The 21537-nt window shown below is 37.8% G+C and overlaps 1 protein-coding gene across 6 annotated transcripts in view; it reads right to left on the reverse strand.

Annotated features, from left to right (window-relative positions):
• The window catches only part of LOC144930964 (uncharacterized), a 323387-nt gene that overhangs the window by 57476 nt on the left and 244374 nt on the right, over positions 1–21537 (reverse strand). For 4 of the 6 annotated variants that reach the window (XR_013636475.1, XR_013636474.1, XM_078854778.1 and 1 more), the window contains exon 9: positions 19888–19938. Coding sequence is in view for 3 of the 6 variants with exons in the window: in XM_078854778.1 (XP_078710904.1) it covers positions 19888–19938 (51 nt within the window). In the remaining 3 variants the exon portion in view is untranslated. Of the gene's footprint in view, positions 1–1523; positions 1613–19887; positions 19939–21537 lie in introns of those variants that run through there. The other 2 variants (XM_078854774.1, XR_013636476.1) reach the window with 2 other exon arrangements.

A 21537-nucleotide genomic window follows, 5' to 3' on the forward strand; every position in this document is an offset into this window, starting at 1 on the left:
TCTTGTTAAATTTCTGTTAATCTCTCCCATTTCTTTTGGATCTATGTGTGGATTTATACCCTGGATTCCATTAATAATAAACACTTTGAGGCCTGACAACAACACTTGAGGTCTTCAGTTAAACCTACATACGTCATGCACCAATGAGGATACTACCTGTCAAATTCTACCTTCAAATACGTGCAAATGTCATCCACTGAGTTAAACAGAAATTGCACACCCCTCCAAAGACAGAATTTGGCCCTGGTAAGCTGTGGATCTACTGGGATTCTGCCATTTTTTCTCACGCTTGCATATCTTCTGCATTACTTGTGATAGCTTGTCTTAAAAGTAATGTGGCTGAAAGTGGAGTGGGCAAGTTTAACAAATGGTTTATAATTATGCTATTGTCTGTAGTCAATCAATCAGATCTCAGTTACTACAGAGCCTTGCTGAACTATCACTCCAGATCATTCTCATCTGACTAAAACATTTAGGGATGTCTGGCTTTATGAATTTCCTCCCACATTTCAGGTAAATCAGAAATCCAAATACCAATTCTAAGATTCAGGGATTTCATGTGCATTTCTCAGACGCCATAGAGGGTTAGACACACAATCAATGAGTGAATTTCACTATCTATACAGTGATATAGCAATTTTTTTCATTTTTTCCAGTACAATTTACTTCAATTTTATATTTAGCAAATTCTTCATAAGCATAATGTAATACTAGGGTAACAAGTATTCTTCGTTTAATGGAACACTTTATATAAATTGTATTGCTGGGCTATGTGCCTGTGGGATTGTAATAAGCAATAGGTTACAAGCAATTAGTTATATATAAATATATTTTTCAGTCTAATAAATAAAATGAATGAGAACATTTCTTAAATATTACTTTTCACCCATATCTTAAAGCACTTTACAAAAGTAAGCAGGTATCACTATAATTATTTCATAGAAGGGAAAACAAGGTGAAGTGACTCAACCAATATCATGCAACATCTCAGTAGCAGAGGCAAGAACTAGCTGTAAGTACTTTCAGATGAGATCTAAATGATGCTGAGCACTTGTGGACATCAAAAATCTCAGAATACCTTTTCTGTAAGATTAAGAGCATGAGCCCCAAAGTCCTTGCTAAATTCCAAGCCAGATAATTACATCTCACCTACTGAAGATTCATGTTGTGGTTGCAATCAGGCATAGCATTTTTTTTCAGTTCCTGTCCTACACAATTTTATAGTATTGCAGTACACAGCTGAGCTGCCACATTTTGGTCCACTAATGGCTCATATTTCAGCAGTATATGTGCCATACAGTCAATATAGTTATGACATTTAAATACTACATGTAAAATGCATTAAGATCCTCCAGGACAAGAACTGAAGAAAAATACCATAGTCAATGGCATCTCCACAGTGAATATTTGCTTATGCACATGCGCATAAAAACACGCCCTAGTTTAGAACAGAGTAGAAAAAAAAACTGTATCCAATTGCAAATACAACACAAATTTGAGTAGCTAGTACAATATTTAATTACCTGAGCTGGAATACTGTCTGGCCAGGATATTGGGGTTAACAGCTCTCATTTTACGAAGTGTCATGGGATCTCTAACGTCCACAAGTGGTCTGAAATACAGTGTAACTATTGAGATATATATTCCTGTTGCTATATGATGTGTATGCATGACTTGGGCTCCTAGATGCTATAGTAATAGAAATGAATAATAATGATACTAATCATACACTTTATATATAATAGGTTGAAAATAAAGATTAAATTTATCAAAACAAATACCTGAAGGCAGTAATCCCAACTGATTTAATAAGGATACTTGTATTGACAAGGCTTTTGATTTTAACCTAAATTTCAATGTTACATATATGTGCTATTGGGAAATAATGTTGTGAGTCTGGCATTATCAAATTGTTTTCCTGATGGGATGACAGAACTTTATTATAGCTTACAGTGTAGCTGAAAATATACTTGTGCTTAAGAGACAGTTTCATTTCACTCTTGACAACTAATACAAAGCCACAGATTTGGACAAAGTGAGACACATATTATAAATAACCATATAATGATTAGTTGAAGATCTTGAAATATGTTGAACTGGGAAATTAATGCAGCTATCACAACTTGTTCAGTTATTAATTTAAAAATCTTTTTTGCACTCAGTTATTCAACACTTGAATTGAATAAGAGTGATTTCAGAAGACTGAGAAGTGTCATATTTATAAGAGGTATTTTTCTCCTTTGTAGGAGTAATCTGAACACCTTTATTTCCCATTATAAGAGTACCCCAGCCCTTCAGTGAGATCTCTTTTTCATGACAGGGGACAAGTGAGTGTTGAGTTAGATAGTAAGTTCTCTGGGGCAGTGAATGTCTTTTTCACAGAGTCATAGAAATGTAGGGCTGCAAAGGTCCTCAAGAGGCCATTTAGTTCAGCCCCCAGAGCAGAGGTAGGACCAAGTATAACTAGACCATCCCTGATGATTGTTTGTCTAACCTGTTCTTAAAAACCTCCAATGAGAGGTATTCCACAACCTCCCTTGCTTTGTGTTTGTACAAGACCTAGCACATTGGGGGTCCTGTTCTCTATGACTGAGGCTCCTAAGTATTACCACAATATAAATAAAATAATAAATAAATAATAATAATGTTTAACATGGTCTTTGTTTTAACTCAGAATTGTCCAACATGGTGGCCCTGAACAATGTGGGCTGTCACCACCACTGGAGAGATCTTGATCCTATGATTAGTTTGGGTCTCTTACTTCAGGTGCTTATGGTGAGATCTACAGAAATGTGCGCTTGGACAGGGTGAACTCTTTGGGTTTTATTGCACTAGAACTTGAATTAATGGGTGATGAATGGCAATTTATCCTAATTTCTTTGGCAGAAGCAAGATCCCCATGACATGGTGATTTGAAAGGGTCAGTAGCCTAGTCATAAGTGGTGGAACTCCTGTAGAGGATACTCTCCCCTTCTCCTCTTCATAACCCTTCCAGTAAGACGGGCAAATAAACAGCCTGAATTGTTTAATCAACAAACACATTATTTTCCTTTTCTTAAGGGATGGAGTCATATTTGCTTAAATACCTGCCTCATGAAAAGGTGTTTTCCTAAAACACTATGGTAACCACTACTTGTAGTCTAAGCACCAAATGACAACCAAAACATAGCAACCAGATTTCTAGAATGGCCTTCTGGATAGCTTTTATCATAAAGGAGAGAACTGGAATGCAACATGTAGAGAACAGTTCAGTTTGATGAAAAGTACAGTGAGATAGAATCTAGAAAACTATTATCAAATGGCTTATGTCAGCCATGTGATTGTGAATTAGAAGGAAACATTCATAAAAGTTGCATAATGACAGGTTTCAGAGTGGCAGCTGCGTTAGTCTGTATTCGCAAAAAGAAAAGGAGTACTTGTGGCACCTTAGAGATAAATTTATCTGAGCATAAGCTTTCATGAGCTACAGTTCACTTCACTGGATGAAGTGAGCTGTAGCTCACGAAAGCTTATGCTCAAATAAATTTGTTCGTCTCTAAGGTGCCACAAGTACTCCTTTTCTTTATTCATAAAAATGTGAATCTTCTAGAAAAAGTACATCAATACAGTATATATAAGTCATAGTACTATGCACAAAGTATGAAGTATGCATAAAGCAGCAGTGCTGAGCAAGTCTAAAGAGGGTATCCTTTTTTGCTGAGTTCCATCCAGTCAAGTCACCTGTCCTGCCCTGCTGCCAGAGATGCTTGGGAGGTGCTGCCCTTCAGCATGCCTCCTTGTAGCCTTGGACATGTGTTGAACTCAACCACCCCTCTGGTTCTTTCAGTCATTTACTACATCAGATTTATTCAAACATATACCTCCCTTGCAGGTTCTGGTTTATGCACATATTCTACAGAGGGCAGATCACTTATTAGCTGCTAAACTTCACTCTGGGTCCATGTAAGAATCCCGGATGGTTTCCTCCCCCTGTTTAGGAGGCCCCATCCCTCCTCTTTGGCTAAGTGGGGACCCCTGTACTTAACCGCGACTGAAGCACTGACCTACCAAAAGCAGAATCTGCTCTTGATGTCCTGTTGAAAGAATCATGATGAAAACGTAAATCAAATTCTACAGAGCAGCCCCACAGATTTCAGAGGAGGTCATATTGTGGATACATGCCACTGAAACTGCAGTCTCCTTGTCTGAGTGAACTCTAAGACAATCAGACACAGGTACACAAGTTGGTTGATAACCATGGGCACCAGGTTTGTATAATTTTTGGTGGTGCCCAGAATGGGTCCAAGCAGAGCCGTCCCATCATTAGGACGGACCGGGGCAACCGCCCCAGGCCCCGCGCTTTGGGGGGCCTTTCACATGAGGGGGACATGGAGTCCAGGGTGGTCTGGAGGGTTAGCGGAGGGCCTGACGCTGGCAGAAGAAGCCTTTATTTTTTGTTGAAGTAGTTTCTTCAATTTGCTGTTCAGTATCTTTTTCTTCTATTGCTTTCTAACTTGTATCTGATTATTTTTAGAGGCTTTGCAGTTCTTAGATTGTTTATATTTTTTAAGCATTTTGCTTATTCCATTTACTGAACATAGTTTTATTTTCCTGAGTAATCACATATATCTCAGTTTCCCTTTTTACCATTAATACATAGTTTGGGTGAATTTTGAGTGCAGTTTTTCCAAGTATCTCTTCAATACTGCTTACTTCTATAATAAACTGTAATAGCTTTATCATAAGATAGCATTCCTACCCAAAAATAGTGGGGAATTTCAGTATTTCCCAAAGTGAAGATTCTCTAAAGTTAAATTGTATTATTGCTTCTTCTTTTCTAAACATGATCCTACAAATAATTATAATCTAAAAATATTATTTCTAGAAACCTGGTTCTCTTTGTCCCAATAAATATGTATATTAATAAAATCAAGTCAAATATTCTGATCTTTTCATAGATTTTCTCTTTAACTATTTTGTGATGTACATTTTCTAATTGTCCTAGAGGTATATAACAACTTTCCTGGATCCAATGACAACCCTTTATTATCCTTAACTTCCTAATGTTTTTGCAGTGTCAGACAAAATGTCTAGATCATGTCTCTCGGCAGATTGAATATTATTTGCATCAGTATTGTCCTTTTCTGCGATATTATATTGCATATCCACAAGCACGCTCAGTTAATGTCTGAAAGAATTTAAGAGCTTGACAACATTTCTAAAAGTGTCATATTGTGAAAGTAGTGCATTAAGCAATATCTGTAAGTTACATTGCTTAATGCACTGCTAGAAGGCACTCAGATGCTATGGTAATGAGGGAAGTATGAGAACCTATATAATTTAGAATAGAATAGAAAATAATATTTCCATTTTAGAGACTAACAAATTTATTTGGGCATAAGATTTCGTGGGCTAAAACCCACAAAAGCTTATTTCCAGATAAATTTGTTAGTTTCTAAGGTGCCACAAGGATTCCTCGTTGTTTTTGCTGATACAGACTACCACCACTACCATTCTGAAATATTTCCATTGTGCCTCTACAATTTTCCCCCGTAAATGTAAATGAAAAGTCAGATTTTTGTGCAACAGGACCACTTGCTTTCCCATGGGCTACACACATGATACACCTTTTAAACACCAGCACACTCAAAATACTATTCTGATATCACACACTTTTAAAAAGTATTTAACTGTAACTCAGCAGCCTAATTACATGTATTTCCAGCATTTATTTTAAAATATTTAGTTCTGTCCCATGGCATTTTTTTAAGTGTACCTTCTTGGTATGTTCGAAAATATGACTGGTGGGGATAATTACCCTGAGATCTATGTCATCCATATTTTTTTTATTCCCTTATTACCAAGTTAATTTATTTTGGCTATTTCCTGTAATTGATTTGTAGGCAAAATTTTCATTACTTTGACTTATTCCAGTAGGATAAAACTTAATTTAAATACAGATCAAAATTTTACTTCTCTTCTCCCCACCACCCTCCATGCCGCTGCTCTGTCCTCAAAATATCTAATTTACTTTAACTTGGGAATTTTTCTGAAAGTTGCCTATGGGTCAATCATTTATTTTTCTATATGTCATCCTTTAAAGTCCTGCTCCCAATCCCAATTCCCATTCAGTTTTTAATGCTGATACTTATAAAGAGTCTAATGTTTATACTTACCAAGGTGTGAAAGTGGAATGGGATAAAAAAAATTTTGGAGGAAGAGGGGGTTAAAAATGGATGTGCGTGGAATATGTAGGTTGCTGTTTGCTGAGCTTAAGGGGAATAACTATTATTCGGTTTTATTTAAAAATTTTGAAAGGTGGCCTATCCAAAGTTCATGGCTTGTAATTCTTTTGCTAGAAAGAAAAGGGGGAAAAACAAAACAAAATGATTCTGAGGGTTACATTTCAAAAAGAGAGATTTTTTCTTCTTTGACAAATACATTAATCTTTGAGGGGACGGGGGATATGATGGAAAATGTAATGCTCGGTGAAGAGTTAATATATTCAATTTGGAACTAAATTCAATCATTTAAAATGTGAAGGAGAAGGATTTTAGTCCTGCTTGAAGTGCAAATTTCAGTACAACCTTAACTCTGGAGTCACTAATAACATATCCATAATACTGTCATTACTCTGGCATACATAATTATTACAAGCATACACCTAAGTCTATTGATTAACTTATTTTGTGACTCAAAGTAATATCTCTGACCTTCACCACTGGAAGATTAATTAATATCCCTCTAATTCAATCTTTTGTATCAATCTTGTGCTTGTAGACTGTTCATGTCATTATTTTCATATGATTTCTCCATGAGAACATGGAGCCCTCCCCCATCCTGACTGGGACCTTTACAGTCTATTGTAATATAAATAATAATAAATGGTACTTAACAATACAAAATGTGAGTAGTATGTTCTTACAGGAGTAGTAGGTCTACCCACATAAATACCATTCAGTGGGTGAAATTCACTCCTGTGCAGAATAGTGCTCAAGTAGTGTTTTGGCTAGCTGTCTGCAGACCGGGCCCAAATGTACTTGCATTTATATTTTATATATATAGTAAGAGATAGCACATGTTTTGGAGAACTTTGGACTGTAAAGTCTAAATAGCGAGGACACAAAGTAAAGTATTATTAACCCCGTTGGGGATGCAGATCCGTGGCACAGACACACTTGTCTACACAGCAAAAGAAGATAGGTGGCAGCAAGTGTCAGAGCCAGGGCCAATTTACTCAGACTTGCAGAGCTCAGACTTCAGTACTAAAAATAACAGTGTGGATGTTCAGGCTTGGCTGGAACTCAGGCTCTGAAACCCAGCATGGCGGGAGGGTCTTGGAGCACAGGCTCCAGTCTGAGCCTGAATGTCTACACTGCTATATTTAGCACCGCAGCGCAAGCTCCATAAACGCAAGGAAGTTGACCTGGCTCTGACACTTGCTGCAGCTGTAGACAACCCATGATATCTATGAAGACCAACTTTCTGCAGTCACTCACATCCATTGTGGGTAAAGGTTGCAGGCCACAATTGACTATTTACACAAACAAGAACTGCTCAGTATAGATGTACGTGCAGAATTAGAACCTTGGGACATTTATGTGGGACAAATGCTCTTCAAGGTTTTTATATTAGACTTGTGAAGCTCCTGTTACGGTCAGCTAGGAGATGCTTATATGGATCAAGGGCAAAATATGACCCTTTTCTTCTTACTCTTCGTAGTGAAGATGATTATAATGTAGGAGCAATTTGCTCTCAAAGTTTCAATTAGACTTTTAGGGGAAATGCACTGATACTCCCTGTGTCACAGCTAACACCAAAGTCATGGAGCCTCTTCATATTAATAAAGACATCAAACAACAACCTGCAAAGTGCTGTCTTTAGAAAATTAATTATTTGATGATCTTTTAAACTGAATGTTTCATAAAAAATATATTTAATTACTTATTTATAGGATGAGGCAAAAGCATTAGGATGAAAATAAATCAACATTTCAGCTATACAAACGAATTCTCAAAACTCATATCTTCTTGCAGAATGGCTGATGATTGTGTAAGATATTGATTTTACATTCTAAAGAATTCCGGTATGTGAAAAGATCTGTATAAGTGTGTGTGTATTTATAGAGAGAAAATTATTCCATTACTTTCGTTGTTAATATGGATACAGATAGTTTTCATAAATATTAGTCAGTTTTACAAATAAGTAAAATTACATTTAAAATCTGTATAAAAATTTCTCTTGAATGTTTAAAATATAATATATAATTATAATGCATACTAATTCTGTGTCTGCATGAGACTTTTCTAACTAACATGCTGACTCTCAAAGGCCTAAAGTAGATTTAGGGTATTGTTTCCTTCCCTTCCCCGTCCCCCCAATATTTTTTTAATTTTATTTCCTCAGCTTTATCAAAACATTTTATAATCATTCTGTTCTAAAAAATAAAGAATACTATGGTAGCAATGGACAACCTGGAACAGAAGGACTATCAGGTAAGGAGGTAATACTGATCCACAATATTTCTGATTCCTGGCTGATGTTAGAATGGTACTGTGTTGGTGTTTGAGGAAAAAATACATGCTTACAAGTGATGTAAAAGAAAGCTAAAAGAAAACTGAAATTTATAATGTAGGAACAAAATTTCCAACCTTGACTGTCCAAAGTTAAACACCTAAATCCTTATGTAGGCACCAAAATAAAGTTGGCCACAATTTCAGAAGAGCGGAACACTCCAAACTATGAAGTTAATAAGTGTTGTGGGTGCTCATTAACTTTGAAAATTCAAACTAGTTATTTAGCTGTGTAATGAGGTGGCTTGCCCATTAAGGGTTGGGGCTAGCCAACCTTCAGTATAGAATGAGCCACACCTCGGAGGGATCAGGATGATTGCAGCCTGCTCCTCCTCTTTATACAGCAATGCTCAGGGATTAGAGACCGCTGGAAATGAGCAGGATCTAGCTGCTAGATTCTAGCAGAAAGTCCTGGGAGTTCGGACTGAGTTTCCAACTGGTAGGGCCTGGGAGTGGCTTGACAAAGCAGGAAAGGCCCCAAGCAGGAAGGCCTGGGAGGAGAAAAAAAATCCGTTGTTTGTGTGAACTTTTGAGTGGACTTGAAAACTATTTTGAATGTTTGTTAATTTAATAAAGCACAACCAAAGAAGGGATGGGAATTGATAACAGTGCCTTTTGAGTTTCTTGAATAGCCCAAGAGGGAAAACTGAGGCAGGGTCTCTGTGGCTTGACCTAGGCCACAAAGGAGTGAATGGTAGGCAGATGGCCCAGTTACAATGTGCCTAACAGGTTTTGTTACTTAAATTTAGGCACCAGATTTGTAAATTTTCCACTTGATTTCCACAACATTAAGACACAAAAGAGCAACCTTTATCATGTGATTAAATCTTACTTAATAAAATAACCCCATTGAAGTAAATGGAACTACTTGTGTATGTATGGATTACTAGTGTAAGTGCAACACCAACAGACACTGGTTATTGGCAGGCAGGATAGAATCTGGGATCTCTGAAGCTAAATGCATGAGCCTCTACTGCCTGAGCTAAAAGCCACATGGCCCTTAGCTAAGGCTGTAGCACTCATTAATCTCTAAGTAGTCTTAGTGCCACTAGAGGGGACCAAGGAGGTGTGTGGGTTACATAAGGACTAAAGCACAGGACCCTTCATAGTTTTAAAAACACTGTGGAGCCCTGTATCTATACAAAAATGCAGCACTAAAATTTTAAAGGTGAATTGCAAGTGCATAAGGAAGTCTGAAATAACTCTCTGATAAGATTCCAAAGAGGAAAAGAAGTCTACAGCCATTGTTTAAAATCTTAATTAGCACTGCATGTGAAGTGAAATGTGAGATAATTGCATCCTCCTTTAAAGCCTGAGAAATTTGAGTTACTGACTCTTTGCCAGAGTGAGCAACATCATAACTACCTTAAGCACAGCTTTGAAATAAGTGTGTGTGTGTGTGCAGGGTTTAATATCTCTATTTGTGCCTCAAATAATTTGTTTATTTTTCATGGTGTTTTGTTTTTTCTACATTTATTGCTACAGTGCACATATGTTGCATGCTATAAAGAAAATAGAGCTGGTTAGGAATTTTTCAAAATGGCTTTTCTTCAGAAAAGTTTCCTTAGGTCCAGGGTGGAATTTCTGGTCAAAATGAGAGTAACTGAGAGAGTCCCCAGAATAGCCTGGTGGTTAGGGCAATCAACCGGGAGGCCCAAAGCAAGGATGTGAACCTGTCGTTCCCTATATCCCCGTTATGTGATGTACCAACCAGGTTATTCTGGGGTTGGTGTCCGTCCATGTCTCCTGTTGGAACTGTTCCACTTTGTATAAATAATTAAATATTCATTGAGCAAGAAAGAGACGGACTAACTCTGCAGCTGGCTGGTTATGGCAGTCACCTGGAATGTGGGGATCAGGCAGAATAAGGACTTGAACCTGGGTCTCCTACATACCAGCTTGTGCAATAACAACTGGGCTATTGACTATTCTGGGGAGGATGGCTCTCCTCCCCCGGGCCTAGGGTGACTAGATGTCCCATTTTTATAGGGACACTCCCGTTTTTTGGGCCTTTTTCCTACATAGGCGCCTATTACTCCCCACCCCCATCCCATTTTTTCACAGTTGCTATCTGGTCACCCTACAGGCCCTGCCCCAAAGTAGAATGGGAAAAGTTTTGGCATCTCACAAACTTTCATGGGACAGGAAAACTGTCTCTGACCCAGATCTAAAAGAAATGCAACACAAGCACTTTAGCATCTTTCCCACAGATGGAAATACATTTTAGACATATCTGCCAGTTTGACAATCCTCCGCACATGCATGAGCATGCATGCATGTATACACACACAAAGAATAAGTGGTAGTTAGTTAGCAAAAAGCATAACCACAGCGTGACTACAGTCAGACTATTATGAAGTGTAACCATAATAATAATGTGAAAGCAACAGGGATCAGAACTGAACTGAATTTTCAAGCAAAAATTAAATAAAACTCCATCAAAAATACAACTACACTGAATTAAAAAATCTAGTGCTTAGCAATATTTGCGAAGTGTTCTTCCTTTAAATTTTAGTCCCTGTAATTCTTAGCTTATTACGAGTGACAAAAGAAAGCTACCAAGAGTTTTAAATGCTCTGGAACCAATCCAGCACACTATAGCTTTGGACCTCAGACACATCTCTTGAGAGGCAATGACTGCTGGCTCCAAGGCAAGATGATCCAGACCGAAGAAATGTCAGCCTGCTGTAGAAGACGCAAACCTCCCAAACAAAATGATGTGTTAAGAAGTTGTGACCCTGCTGTTAGGAGGGACAAAATCTCCCCCTGTTTCTCTTCTCTGCCACTTCCTATGTTGACTGTCCCAACCGTACACACACAGACTACTGAGCCCGTGCACTGCCTGCAAAAGTGGGACTGAAGAGCAACAGAGGAAGACAGCTGAAATAAAATCCATCAGTTTAACAATGACAAGAATAAGCTCAGCAATAAAGAAATATAAAACAAAATAGACACAAACTGTGCTTTTAGCCCTTTCATTATGTTCTGCCCTGAGCATTTGTCACTTTTTCCATTCTCTGTTGTGTCCCCTCCTTCTTGAGGCAAACACGTTATCAGTTACAGTGAAATATTCACTGTAAGCTTCATGGGGCAAAAGTTATTTTCTTATTTTATTGTATAGGTCATGCTGATACAAATGGTAAAATGCAACCAGTAATAACAATAACCCTCATTGCTCCATGAGTGACTGCATTAAGGGTGGAATTGATTCAGCTGATGGGTTGGGACATCAATCTTTTTTAAAAAAAACAACAGCTTAAAGTACTCAAGAGTGGGAGGATATGGCTCTTGCCTACTCCCTTCATTAGTGTGCCGAAAAAGGCATTCTACCCTCTCCCGCTCTCTGTAGCATTATTAAGGGAAGTGGACTCCCCCTTCTGCGCACATACCCCCAGTGATTTTGGGGCTCTCTCCTCAATCATTTTTCCCTTCTCATGTTATGAAGTAAGGGTTTCTTCTTTGGATTTCATGCATCTTCCCCCCTCCCTGGAGCTATCATTCAGAAATATCCTGATATTTTTGAGGCTGTAGCCCTTTTAAAATTCACCTACTGATATTCAGTAAGCCAAGGAAGAACCTACTACATCCCAGTTTGAGACTATCAGGGGATGGTCTGACTATATTTGATGAATACTGCCAACATCTGGCAACCCCTACTCAAATCCTTATGGTATTACAGTCTCAATATAATTAAGATATACCATAAATATATGAATCACTTGTTCTCTGTGAAAAAGTCGTTTTCTTGATTCTACAACCATCATGAGTTAATAGAATCTCCAAACTTTACAACATATTGCTGTCTGAAGACAGAATTGGCACACAAACCTCTCTAATTTAACTTCTTAAATTTATTATAGCTAGTGGTAGTTCCAGCAAGCTAGTTTTACAACTAGATGGAAAATATTTTAACTCATTACTGTTAGCAAAGTTACCTGCACTTTTCTTTCTACAGTTCTATTTTCCTTGTTATTTGGGTAGCTGTTGTATTATAACTGATCAGAAAACAATCTTGTCAATATTGAGAGTATTTTAAAATCTTCCCAGAGAGGTTTGGGAGACTACAAACACTGGTGAGAAATGTCTTTTGAGCATAACCTTGAGACAATTTAGGAACTATTGTTTGTTGTTGCTTCATATTATTAAAATTAAATAAGTGACTTTATGAATCTCTAAGAAAGCCAAAGTAAAAGTGTATTACGGGATACATTCATAAAATAATTTTCTGAAGAGATTAATTTAATCTACAAAATATGGGATCTAATATATTTAGATTAAATTTTCTTTTAGATATCCCTGTGGAATCTACTCAAAGTTAAGCATATGGTCCTCCTCTGGACATATGACAGATTTTCTGTGCAATTCAGATTTTAAGGGATTCTAAAACAATAAACAAGTCTGTATCTTTTCTACTTACACATGCTGAAACAATGCCAAAGCCACAAAAGTTATGGATGTATAGCACTAATATGAGGCTTGTATTTCACTTTCTTCTGCTTAGATAATTTTTATTGCATGATGCTGTATTGTTGAATATAGAAATAAAATTTTTAGATGCACAATGTCCTATTGTTAGAAAATTCATGCCAAATCTCTATATAAATAATTGTAAAGGTCTGCATGCCTGTAAGTCAGTAAGGTATTTTCCCCTTATCAGTGGTTCAGTCTATTTCAGATGACCAATCATTATAAATTTCATTTGATGTTTGCTCTAGGTAACAACAGAATATGGGATAAGGAACTGTAGATATAGTAAGGAATATATAATTACCTCTGATACCTGTAAGCTATTGGGACTCGAATAGTGAAGATATCAGATGTCATTTTTTTTCTCCCCAATCATGTTAATTGATTGACAAAAATATAATTTACAGTCTGATTTCAATACGATGAGGAGAAAACCAGTAACCATACTTTTCAAGACAACATTTAGTGATCTTTATATATGCAACTACTGTTAAATTTTACATATAGTACAATCAAGCCCAAGTTTTCAAAAAAAAAAAAAAACAACAACAAAAAAACTATGATTCAGAATCCCAAAATCATGAGACTGGATTACAAATTATGAGATTTTAAAAAATCATCAAATGTTTGGTTCCTTTTATTTGCCTTCTGTTTTTTGAGTCTTCAGGATTCACATTTTCAAGATTTTCTCTGCAAACATGAAGGCTAGAAATTTTCATTTTTAACACTGAAAGCTGAGAGGCTCACAGAATCATGTGAGTCCAATAGCTGGGGCTTGAAGAAAAATACCGAATATTGCAAAATTCGTGATAAAACTGTGAGCTGGCAACACTGCTGAGGCCCTGAACCTGCAAAGAGCCTCTTGGGTTTGGTGCAAGCCCTGCTGAAGCCAACTGGGCTCCGCCTGGGCACAAGGGCCCATCTGTATGGTTTCAGTTATAGCACTGGGGCCTAAATAGGTTAACAGTTCAATCTGTGAACTTCATGCACACAGAATATAGATAGCACATTTTAAAATGTGTTATTTGATTAGTTAGTTGGAGGCTCTGTGATGTGGCTGTATTTGTATAAGTCTATGGGTGCAGTACACAAAGTAGATGCTGACTGCATATCTCACACATTCAGAAGAAAATCATTCTAATGTTTATATTTCATTTTAGTATGTCTCAATAATTTAAAATTGGTTACAAGGGGAAAAGCCTAGTTATTGACACCAAAGTGCTAAATGGAAGACATGGGTTCAAGTTTTAACTTGGGATCTTACAGTGGACTGTTGTCCAAATCAGCTAATCAGGACAGAATTCCCATCTCTGATCTGCATTGTGGACACCTGTTAAACATTCTGCCTTTGGTCCATATAGGAATCATAGAATATCAGGGTTGGAAGGGACTCAGGAGGTCATCTAGTCCAATCCCCTGCTCAAAGAAGGACCGATCCCCAATTAAATCATCCCAGCCAGGGCTTTATCAAGCCTGACCTTAAAAACTTCTAAGGACGGAGATTCCACCACCTCCCTAGGTAATGCATTCCAGTGTTTCACCACCCTCCTAGTGAAAAAGCTTTTCCTAATATCCAACCTAAATCTCCCCCACTGCAACTTGAGACCATTACTCCTTGTTCTGTCATCTGCTACCACTGAGAACAGTCTAGAGCCATCCTCTTTGGAACCCTCTTTCAGGTAGTTGAAAGCAGCTATCAAATCCCCCCTCATTCTTCTCTTCCGCAGACTAAACAATCCCAGTTCCCTCAGCCTCTCCTCATAACTCATGTGTTCCAGTCCCCTAATCATTTTTCTTACCCTCCGCTGGACTCTTTCCAATTTTTCCACATCCTTCTTGTAGTGTGGGGCCCAAAACTGGACACAGTACTCCAGATGAGGCCTCACCAGTGTCGAATAGAGGGGAACGATCACGTCCCTCGATCTGCTGGCAATGCCCCTACTTATACATCCCAAAATGCCATTGGCCTTCTTGGCAACAAGGGCACACTGTTGACTCATATCCAGCTTCTCGTCCACTGTAACCCCTAGGTCCTTTTCTGCAGAACTGCTGCCGAGCCATTCCGTCCCTAGTCTGTAGCGGTGCATTGGATTCTTCCGTCCTCTGCACTTGTCCTTGTTGAACCTCATCAGATTTCTTTTGGCCCAATCCTCCAATTTGTCTAGGTCCCTCTGTATCCTATCCCTACCCTCCAGCGTATCTACCTCTCCTCCCAGTTTAGTGTCATCTGCAAACTTGCTGAGGGTGCAATCCACACCATCCTCCAGATCATTTATGAAGATATTGAACAAAACCGGCCCCAGGACCGACCCTTAGGGCACTCCACTTGATACCGGCTGCCAACTAGACATGGAGCCATTGATCACTACCCGTTGAGCCCGACAATCTAGCCAGCTTTTTATCCACCTATGAAGTTCCCACTGCTACCAATGAGAGTTCTGCATACAGCAAAAAGGGCGGAATGCTTGATCTTGCACCATTGAAATCAGTGGCAGTTTTGCTCTTGAATTGTATGGGAGCAGGATCAGACCCAGAATATGCAAAAAGGATATGCACTGCAGATAAGAGATCCATAGAGCAGGTGACAGGGGGAGAACTATGACCTTAGTCTTGAGAGGGAAAAGGCTGATATATATTGTATCACTCTGCAGAACTTCACAGCAGCCAGTTTGGAGTAGCAAGAATCTTGGAGAGTTGTCTCATCCCACTGAGCCACAGGATATGCGCAGTGAGGTAGCTACTATTATTACACGGGTAGGAAAAATAGGATAAAAATAGAAGTGAGTCTAAAATCATTAATTGGGTAAAAGCACTCTGGGTGAAATGCTGACCCCTGCTGAAGCCAATAGCCAAAATCCCATTGACTTCAATGGGGCCAGGATTCCTTCCCATAATTTCATTTGGATTTATCCATGAGGTTATTTCCTTACAGTAAGATGTCTGAGCACCTTTCACACTCCTGTCCCCCAAGCCAAAAGAGAAAGAGTCCTTCTAATAGATGGCTTTATATAGTGTTAATGAAAACATTTGTGTGTCCCCATGCCTTCTTTGTCATTGGTTAAGAAAGATGGCACAGAAAACTAATTATTTACTGCAAGGAATGAGCAATTACGTTTTTGAACTGAATTATTGCCATAATTAAAAATCTTTAAAACTGATTCATTTTAGTCAGGACACTGATTTCCAATGTGTATTCTGTACAAACACAAGGATTATGAAATTCTGACCAAAAGCTAGGTGAATAATTCATAATGAATCATTTATTTGACACTTTTCACTTTTCTTCCTTCTGTTTACAGATTATCCGAAGGCAGATTGTGATTTTCTCAAATTTAATCATTCTGGATAAAATTCACCGCTGTGCATAGGACCAGAACAAGATTTTATGCTACTTAAGCCTTTAAAATCAGAACATAAGAATCACCATACTGAATCAGAACCAATATCCATCTAGTCCAGTATCCTGTCTCTGACAGTAGTCGGAATTAGATGAGACAGAAGAGACTTATGGTGTGCGTAGGTCTCGTGCTAGCTCGCTGCACAGAAGTGAATTTTTCTGTGGCTTGAATAATTCTTGGTTTGTAGCATATTTGTGAGCAGTTTATTGTGTGTATTCCATATTTGAATTATGAGGATAATCCGTTACATCAAATGGCATTGCTTCTGCTTCCTCACTGAATGAACACAACTCTTACAAGTAGGTTTCTTGTGTGAAAACTGAGCGTTAAATTTTTATTTTCCAAGAATGGTCTAAAAGTGTGATTAACTTACCCTGCTTCTGTCATTAAACTCACTAGCTAAAATAGTCACAGGTTGCCATCATGAGGGGGAGGGGTGAAACTAATTTGTTTACAAATTCAGACTGTGAAAATGAATGTATTTATAAATACAAGGGATTTTTATACCACTGTCGACAAAGCTGTACCTTTGACAGATATTTTTAAGTATGTTTTTCCAAAATAGATAAGTGAAGCTTTCACTATTCCACTTATTCCCAAATTCACTCCTCATAATGAACACAAAGCATATCCAGCACTAGTACAGCAATAGATAAAAAGCAGATTAAAAAAATGACTATTTCATATTTTCAAACAGGCCTCTGAATCTGAGACTGCAAATTGTGCATGTGCACCCATACACAGATTGCATGTTATAGATCAGTGATACTCAGACCTCAGTGGTTCAGGAGCTAAATTAGCAATCACAATTACCCAAAAGAGCCACAGTAGTGTGAATTTATTGTTTCATTTACTATATATATAGTAAATAACATAGTAAAAGCATCCTGATTGGTTAATATCTTAGACTAATGAATAATTAAATCATACAGTGTTTTGATATCATCTGCTGAAAAGCCACAAGAGAGACATTAAAGATCCACTTGTGGCTCACAAGCCTCAGTAGGAGTATCAATGTTCTAGATAAAGCACCCATTTTTACCTGTGTTCACATATAAAACTGGATATATGGGACACTCATGAAAGTCTTAAAAGGTCTGTAAAAATAAGTTCCTTAAAATGTAGCATTCAGGGGTTTTTTTTGGGGGGGGGCTGTTTTTTTAGAGATAATTCCTGAATATCCATATTTGTAGAAAACTCTACTTCATTGTTATCCTGTATTGTGGTAGCAAGCAGAGGTCTCAATCAGCACTGAGGCCCTATTGTGCAAGATGTTGTACAAACACATACAAAAGAATGGCACTTGGCCCAAAGAGCTCCATAACCTGTACTGAATTGTGCTATTGTCTACTTGATAATTATCATTCAAATTATTTATTTAAAGTATGCAGCAGATACATAGGAATCCCATGTATTCATTACAATGTGAAAACTACATACAAAACATGTTGATCTCTTCCTGCCTATACTACAGTAGTATTTATGGTAGCTGTTGGGTTTTGCTGCTTCCTGCGAAGGCCACAGACACTGAAGCTCTAAGAATGTACCTTCTTCTGTGACTCTCTGTGCATCTTGCACTGTCTGCCTGTTTAGACTGTAAGTGATTTGGGTTCAGGCAGATGTTCTTACAAAGTGATTTGTTTGACTGACATGTTTTGCCAAGCAAGTGGAGACATATTTACGTAAGAGGAGTCAGGTTGGAACTTGAAAAAAGCTTTCTTTTTTCCAGAGCTCTGAAAGTGATATCATTAATGATATTTGTTAACTGCTGATATTTTGTTCGATGGCGTACAAGACATAAAAAAGGTGTGGAGCAAGATTTTCAAACATAATTAGTGATTTTGGGTGCCCAACTTGAGGAAGCTTGAAGGATCCTGATTTTCAAAAAGTGCTGAGCCTCTACCTATGGAAAATCAGGCCTTTCCACCCAACCTTTGAAAATTAGGTCCTTTCAAGGTGTCTCATGCTGGGCACTTGTCACTTTTCTAAATATTGGCCTCATTTCCTATCAGTGAGAGATTACAATCTGAAACACAAACAGAACCAAACATGAACGTTGAAGGAGAGCTGAAAATATGGTGACAACTGAGCTCTTTTTTGTTATTCACAGAAAGAAACTGGAATGGTAACACTGGGTGGGTTTGCACTGGAAGGTCCTGTGAAAGAAGAGAGTGTTTGGGGAGACTTCAGTGAAAGGAGGTTTACCTTTGGAGTACTGGGTTGGGAGGATGTTCTAGGTGTTGATGACATTATGGAAGAAAACATGAAGAAGAGAGTGAGAGAACTAAGGGAGGCATGAGGCTAACATTACTAACGGAGCGAAAGGGGTGAGGTAGGATACAATATGAAACGAGAGAACGAGTAGAATCTATGTTAATTTGACTTCTCTTGATTTGCCTGTCAGAGGTCATTTTAGCTGTCTTTAGGATCTGTTCTAATGTCCACTGAAATGGATGGAAAGGCTGTTATTGATTCAGTGGGCTTTGAATCAATCCTTATATGCATTCTGGAAGTAAAAATAGTCCGTGAAAAAATATCTGTCTCTATCCACTCATTTCTCTCCCAACAAACAAGTAACCTGTTTGAGATGTCCAGTGTTTTCTTGTACTCTCAGAAGTTGAGGCAACATAAAAGTAATGGGACTTGCCAGCTACAGAAGGCCGGATTAAAACTATACTGCATTCATGCCATATGGTGCAAATTACATCATGAACACACACAACAATGGAAAACAAGTAATGAAAATCCTTTGCTGAAGCCATAATAATTTAATACAACAGTGACTAGGCAAGCAGGAATTCAAGAGGTAAAAGCTCTGAGCTCTAATATGAATCAACCTACCACTATAGGCACACTAAAAGAGACTTAAGGAGTTGATGTTCTGCCCTGAGTCATTGCTACCCGGTTGCTTTTCACAACAAGCAAAGCCATTAATTTTAAATATTGATTTCAATTTAACAAATCTGTATTTATTAATTTGTAAAGACACTGTTGGTTGACCCTACCTCCCACAGTTGCTTTGCCGTCCCAATTGTATTGAAATACTACCTGTGAACTGTCAACAGGTAATACTGCTTAAGATGTTGATACACAAGTAGGAAAAGGCAGATTGACAGCAGCCAGCATGAATGGGAGAACTTACCAGGGTTTGAAAAGCTATAAATACTAATACAAACTGTGGGGGAAATGAGACAACAGGAGAGCACGAGGGAAGAGAAGATGAATGAAGAGAAAGAATAAATACATATAAGCAGATTGGAAAAATAAACTCTGCTCCCAACTGGGAAAAATTTCTTGAGATGTTCATTTTTTTTAAGTGGAAACTGACAACACTGGCATTTTCAACATTTTTGCAATAGATTTGCTGAAGTTTCTCTAAGAATACTACAGAAGTCCCTTAGGAATTAGTCCCTAAAATCTTAAAAATATTTCCCGTCAATAAACTAACTTCTTTATATATTTTTTCTTACCTGTACAATTTATCATAGTGGGTAGACCTATGAAGAATATATGATAACAAGCTGTGAAAGAAAAAAAAAGTGTATTAAAATATAATCCACCTCTCACATCCATGAGTCTAATAGTAAATTAATAAACAGCAACAAGATGTTCCTACCATACAAATTTTGAACAGTAAAAATATACTAACTCTGGTATATCCTAAAATCCATCAAATGCCTACTTCACCAGAAGTTAGGGCCCTGGATGACCGACAGGATTTATATTAACAACAACAATCCATGATGTCTTAATGAGAAACTAATGATTGTAGTTACCAGTTGCCATGCTTATTCTTTTTGCTAATATATATATATGGCAACAGCCCCACTTATTTAAGTATAAAAATGGCTCTAGAATAATTTTCCTTCTAACATTCCTAATATTCAGAGATTTTAATGTCTGTTAGAAAATTTAAAACTCAACTCAACTTTTTGAAATATTGGTTTCTTCTCTCTCTCTCTCTCTCTCTCTCTCTCACACACACACACACACGCACAATATCTGTCTATCTATAAACACAAGTACAGGTTGCAAAGTCAAGCACTCAAAAGTTAAGCTATGCCTGAAGTAAGGCTGTTCTATGCAACCTTAAATTGGGCCCCTTATGGATATGTATTATAATACAGTCTTTAATGACATGATCACATGCTATTTTCCCCACAGGATCCCTGCTCATTTATGGATGGACGGTACTCAATTAACAAGCGACTATTCAATATTTCATTTTATCCATATTGTTCAATGTGTCACCATAGGCCTTATTTACTGCACACTATTCAAACCTTGCTTGGAAGACAGAATTATGAATTTCCTCATGGACTTTTCTATGGCACTCATTACTATAGTATCGGAATGTGTCACAAACATTATTTATCTTCACTAATCCCCTGTGAGATAAGGGATTAGTACTTTCACCATTTTCCAAATGGAGAGCTAAGGCACTGAAAGTTGGAGGTCAAAAATTTCCATCAATTTGAGATGACGGTTGCCAATTGTGGTCGGACATATTCCAGGAGGTTTCATCACATGACATAATCTCACATGAAAGATTAGTTTTTAATTCCTGAAGACTCCAGGCCAATCCTGGAGGGCTGGCAACCCTATCTGAGACACGTAGGCCCTGCTATATAATTTTTTATTTAGCATTATATAGCACTTTATATATTCACTCACAGCTCCCACTGATTTCAGTTGCAGCTGTGAATGCTCAGCACTTCTGCAAATCAGGCCTCAGGGTATCAAGCTGGGCACCCAAAAAATGAGGAACACACAGTTAGTGACCACCCATGAAAACTTTCATTTAAGTGATTTGTTTAGCACTATGCAGGAACTCTCTGGCAGAGGCAGGGATAGAATCCAATTCTCCAGGGCAGCATTCAATTGCATTAACCACAAGACCTTAATTTTCTCTTCCTGTAATCTCCTGTCTTCTTCACTACACACCTTCCAACAAATGTAACAACTGAAGCAGGTGTCCTACAGACAACAGGTTCCTTCACCACACAACACTCAGTCAACCCCAGATGAGATCTTATAATAACCTTATAATAGGAAGCATGGGCAACCTTAATAATAAGCAGTACTACTAGCCCTGCCAATAATATAGAAAGGGAACTCCT

This window comes from Lepidochelys kempii, chromosome 1 (assembly GCF_965140285.1).
Source record: "Lepidochelys kempii isolate rLepKem1 chromosome 1, rLepKem1.hap1, whole genome shotgun sequence".
Lineage (NCBI taxonomy): Eukaryota > Metazoa > Chordata > Testudines > Cheloniidae > Lepidochelys > Lepidochelys kempii.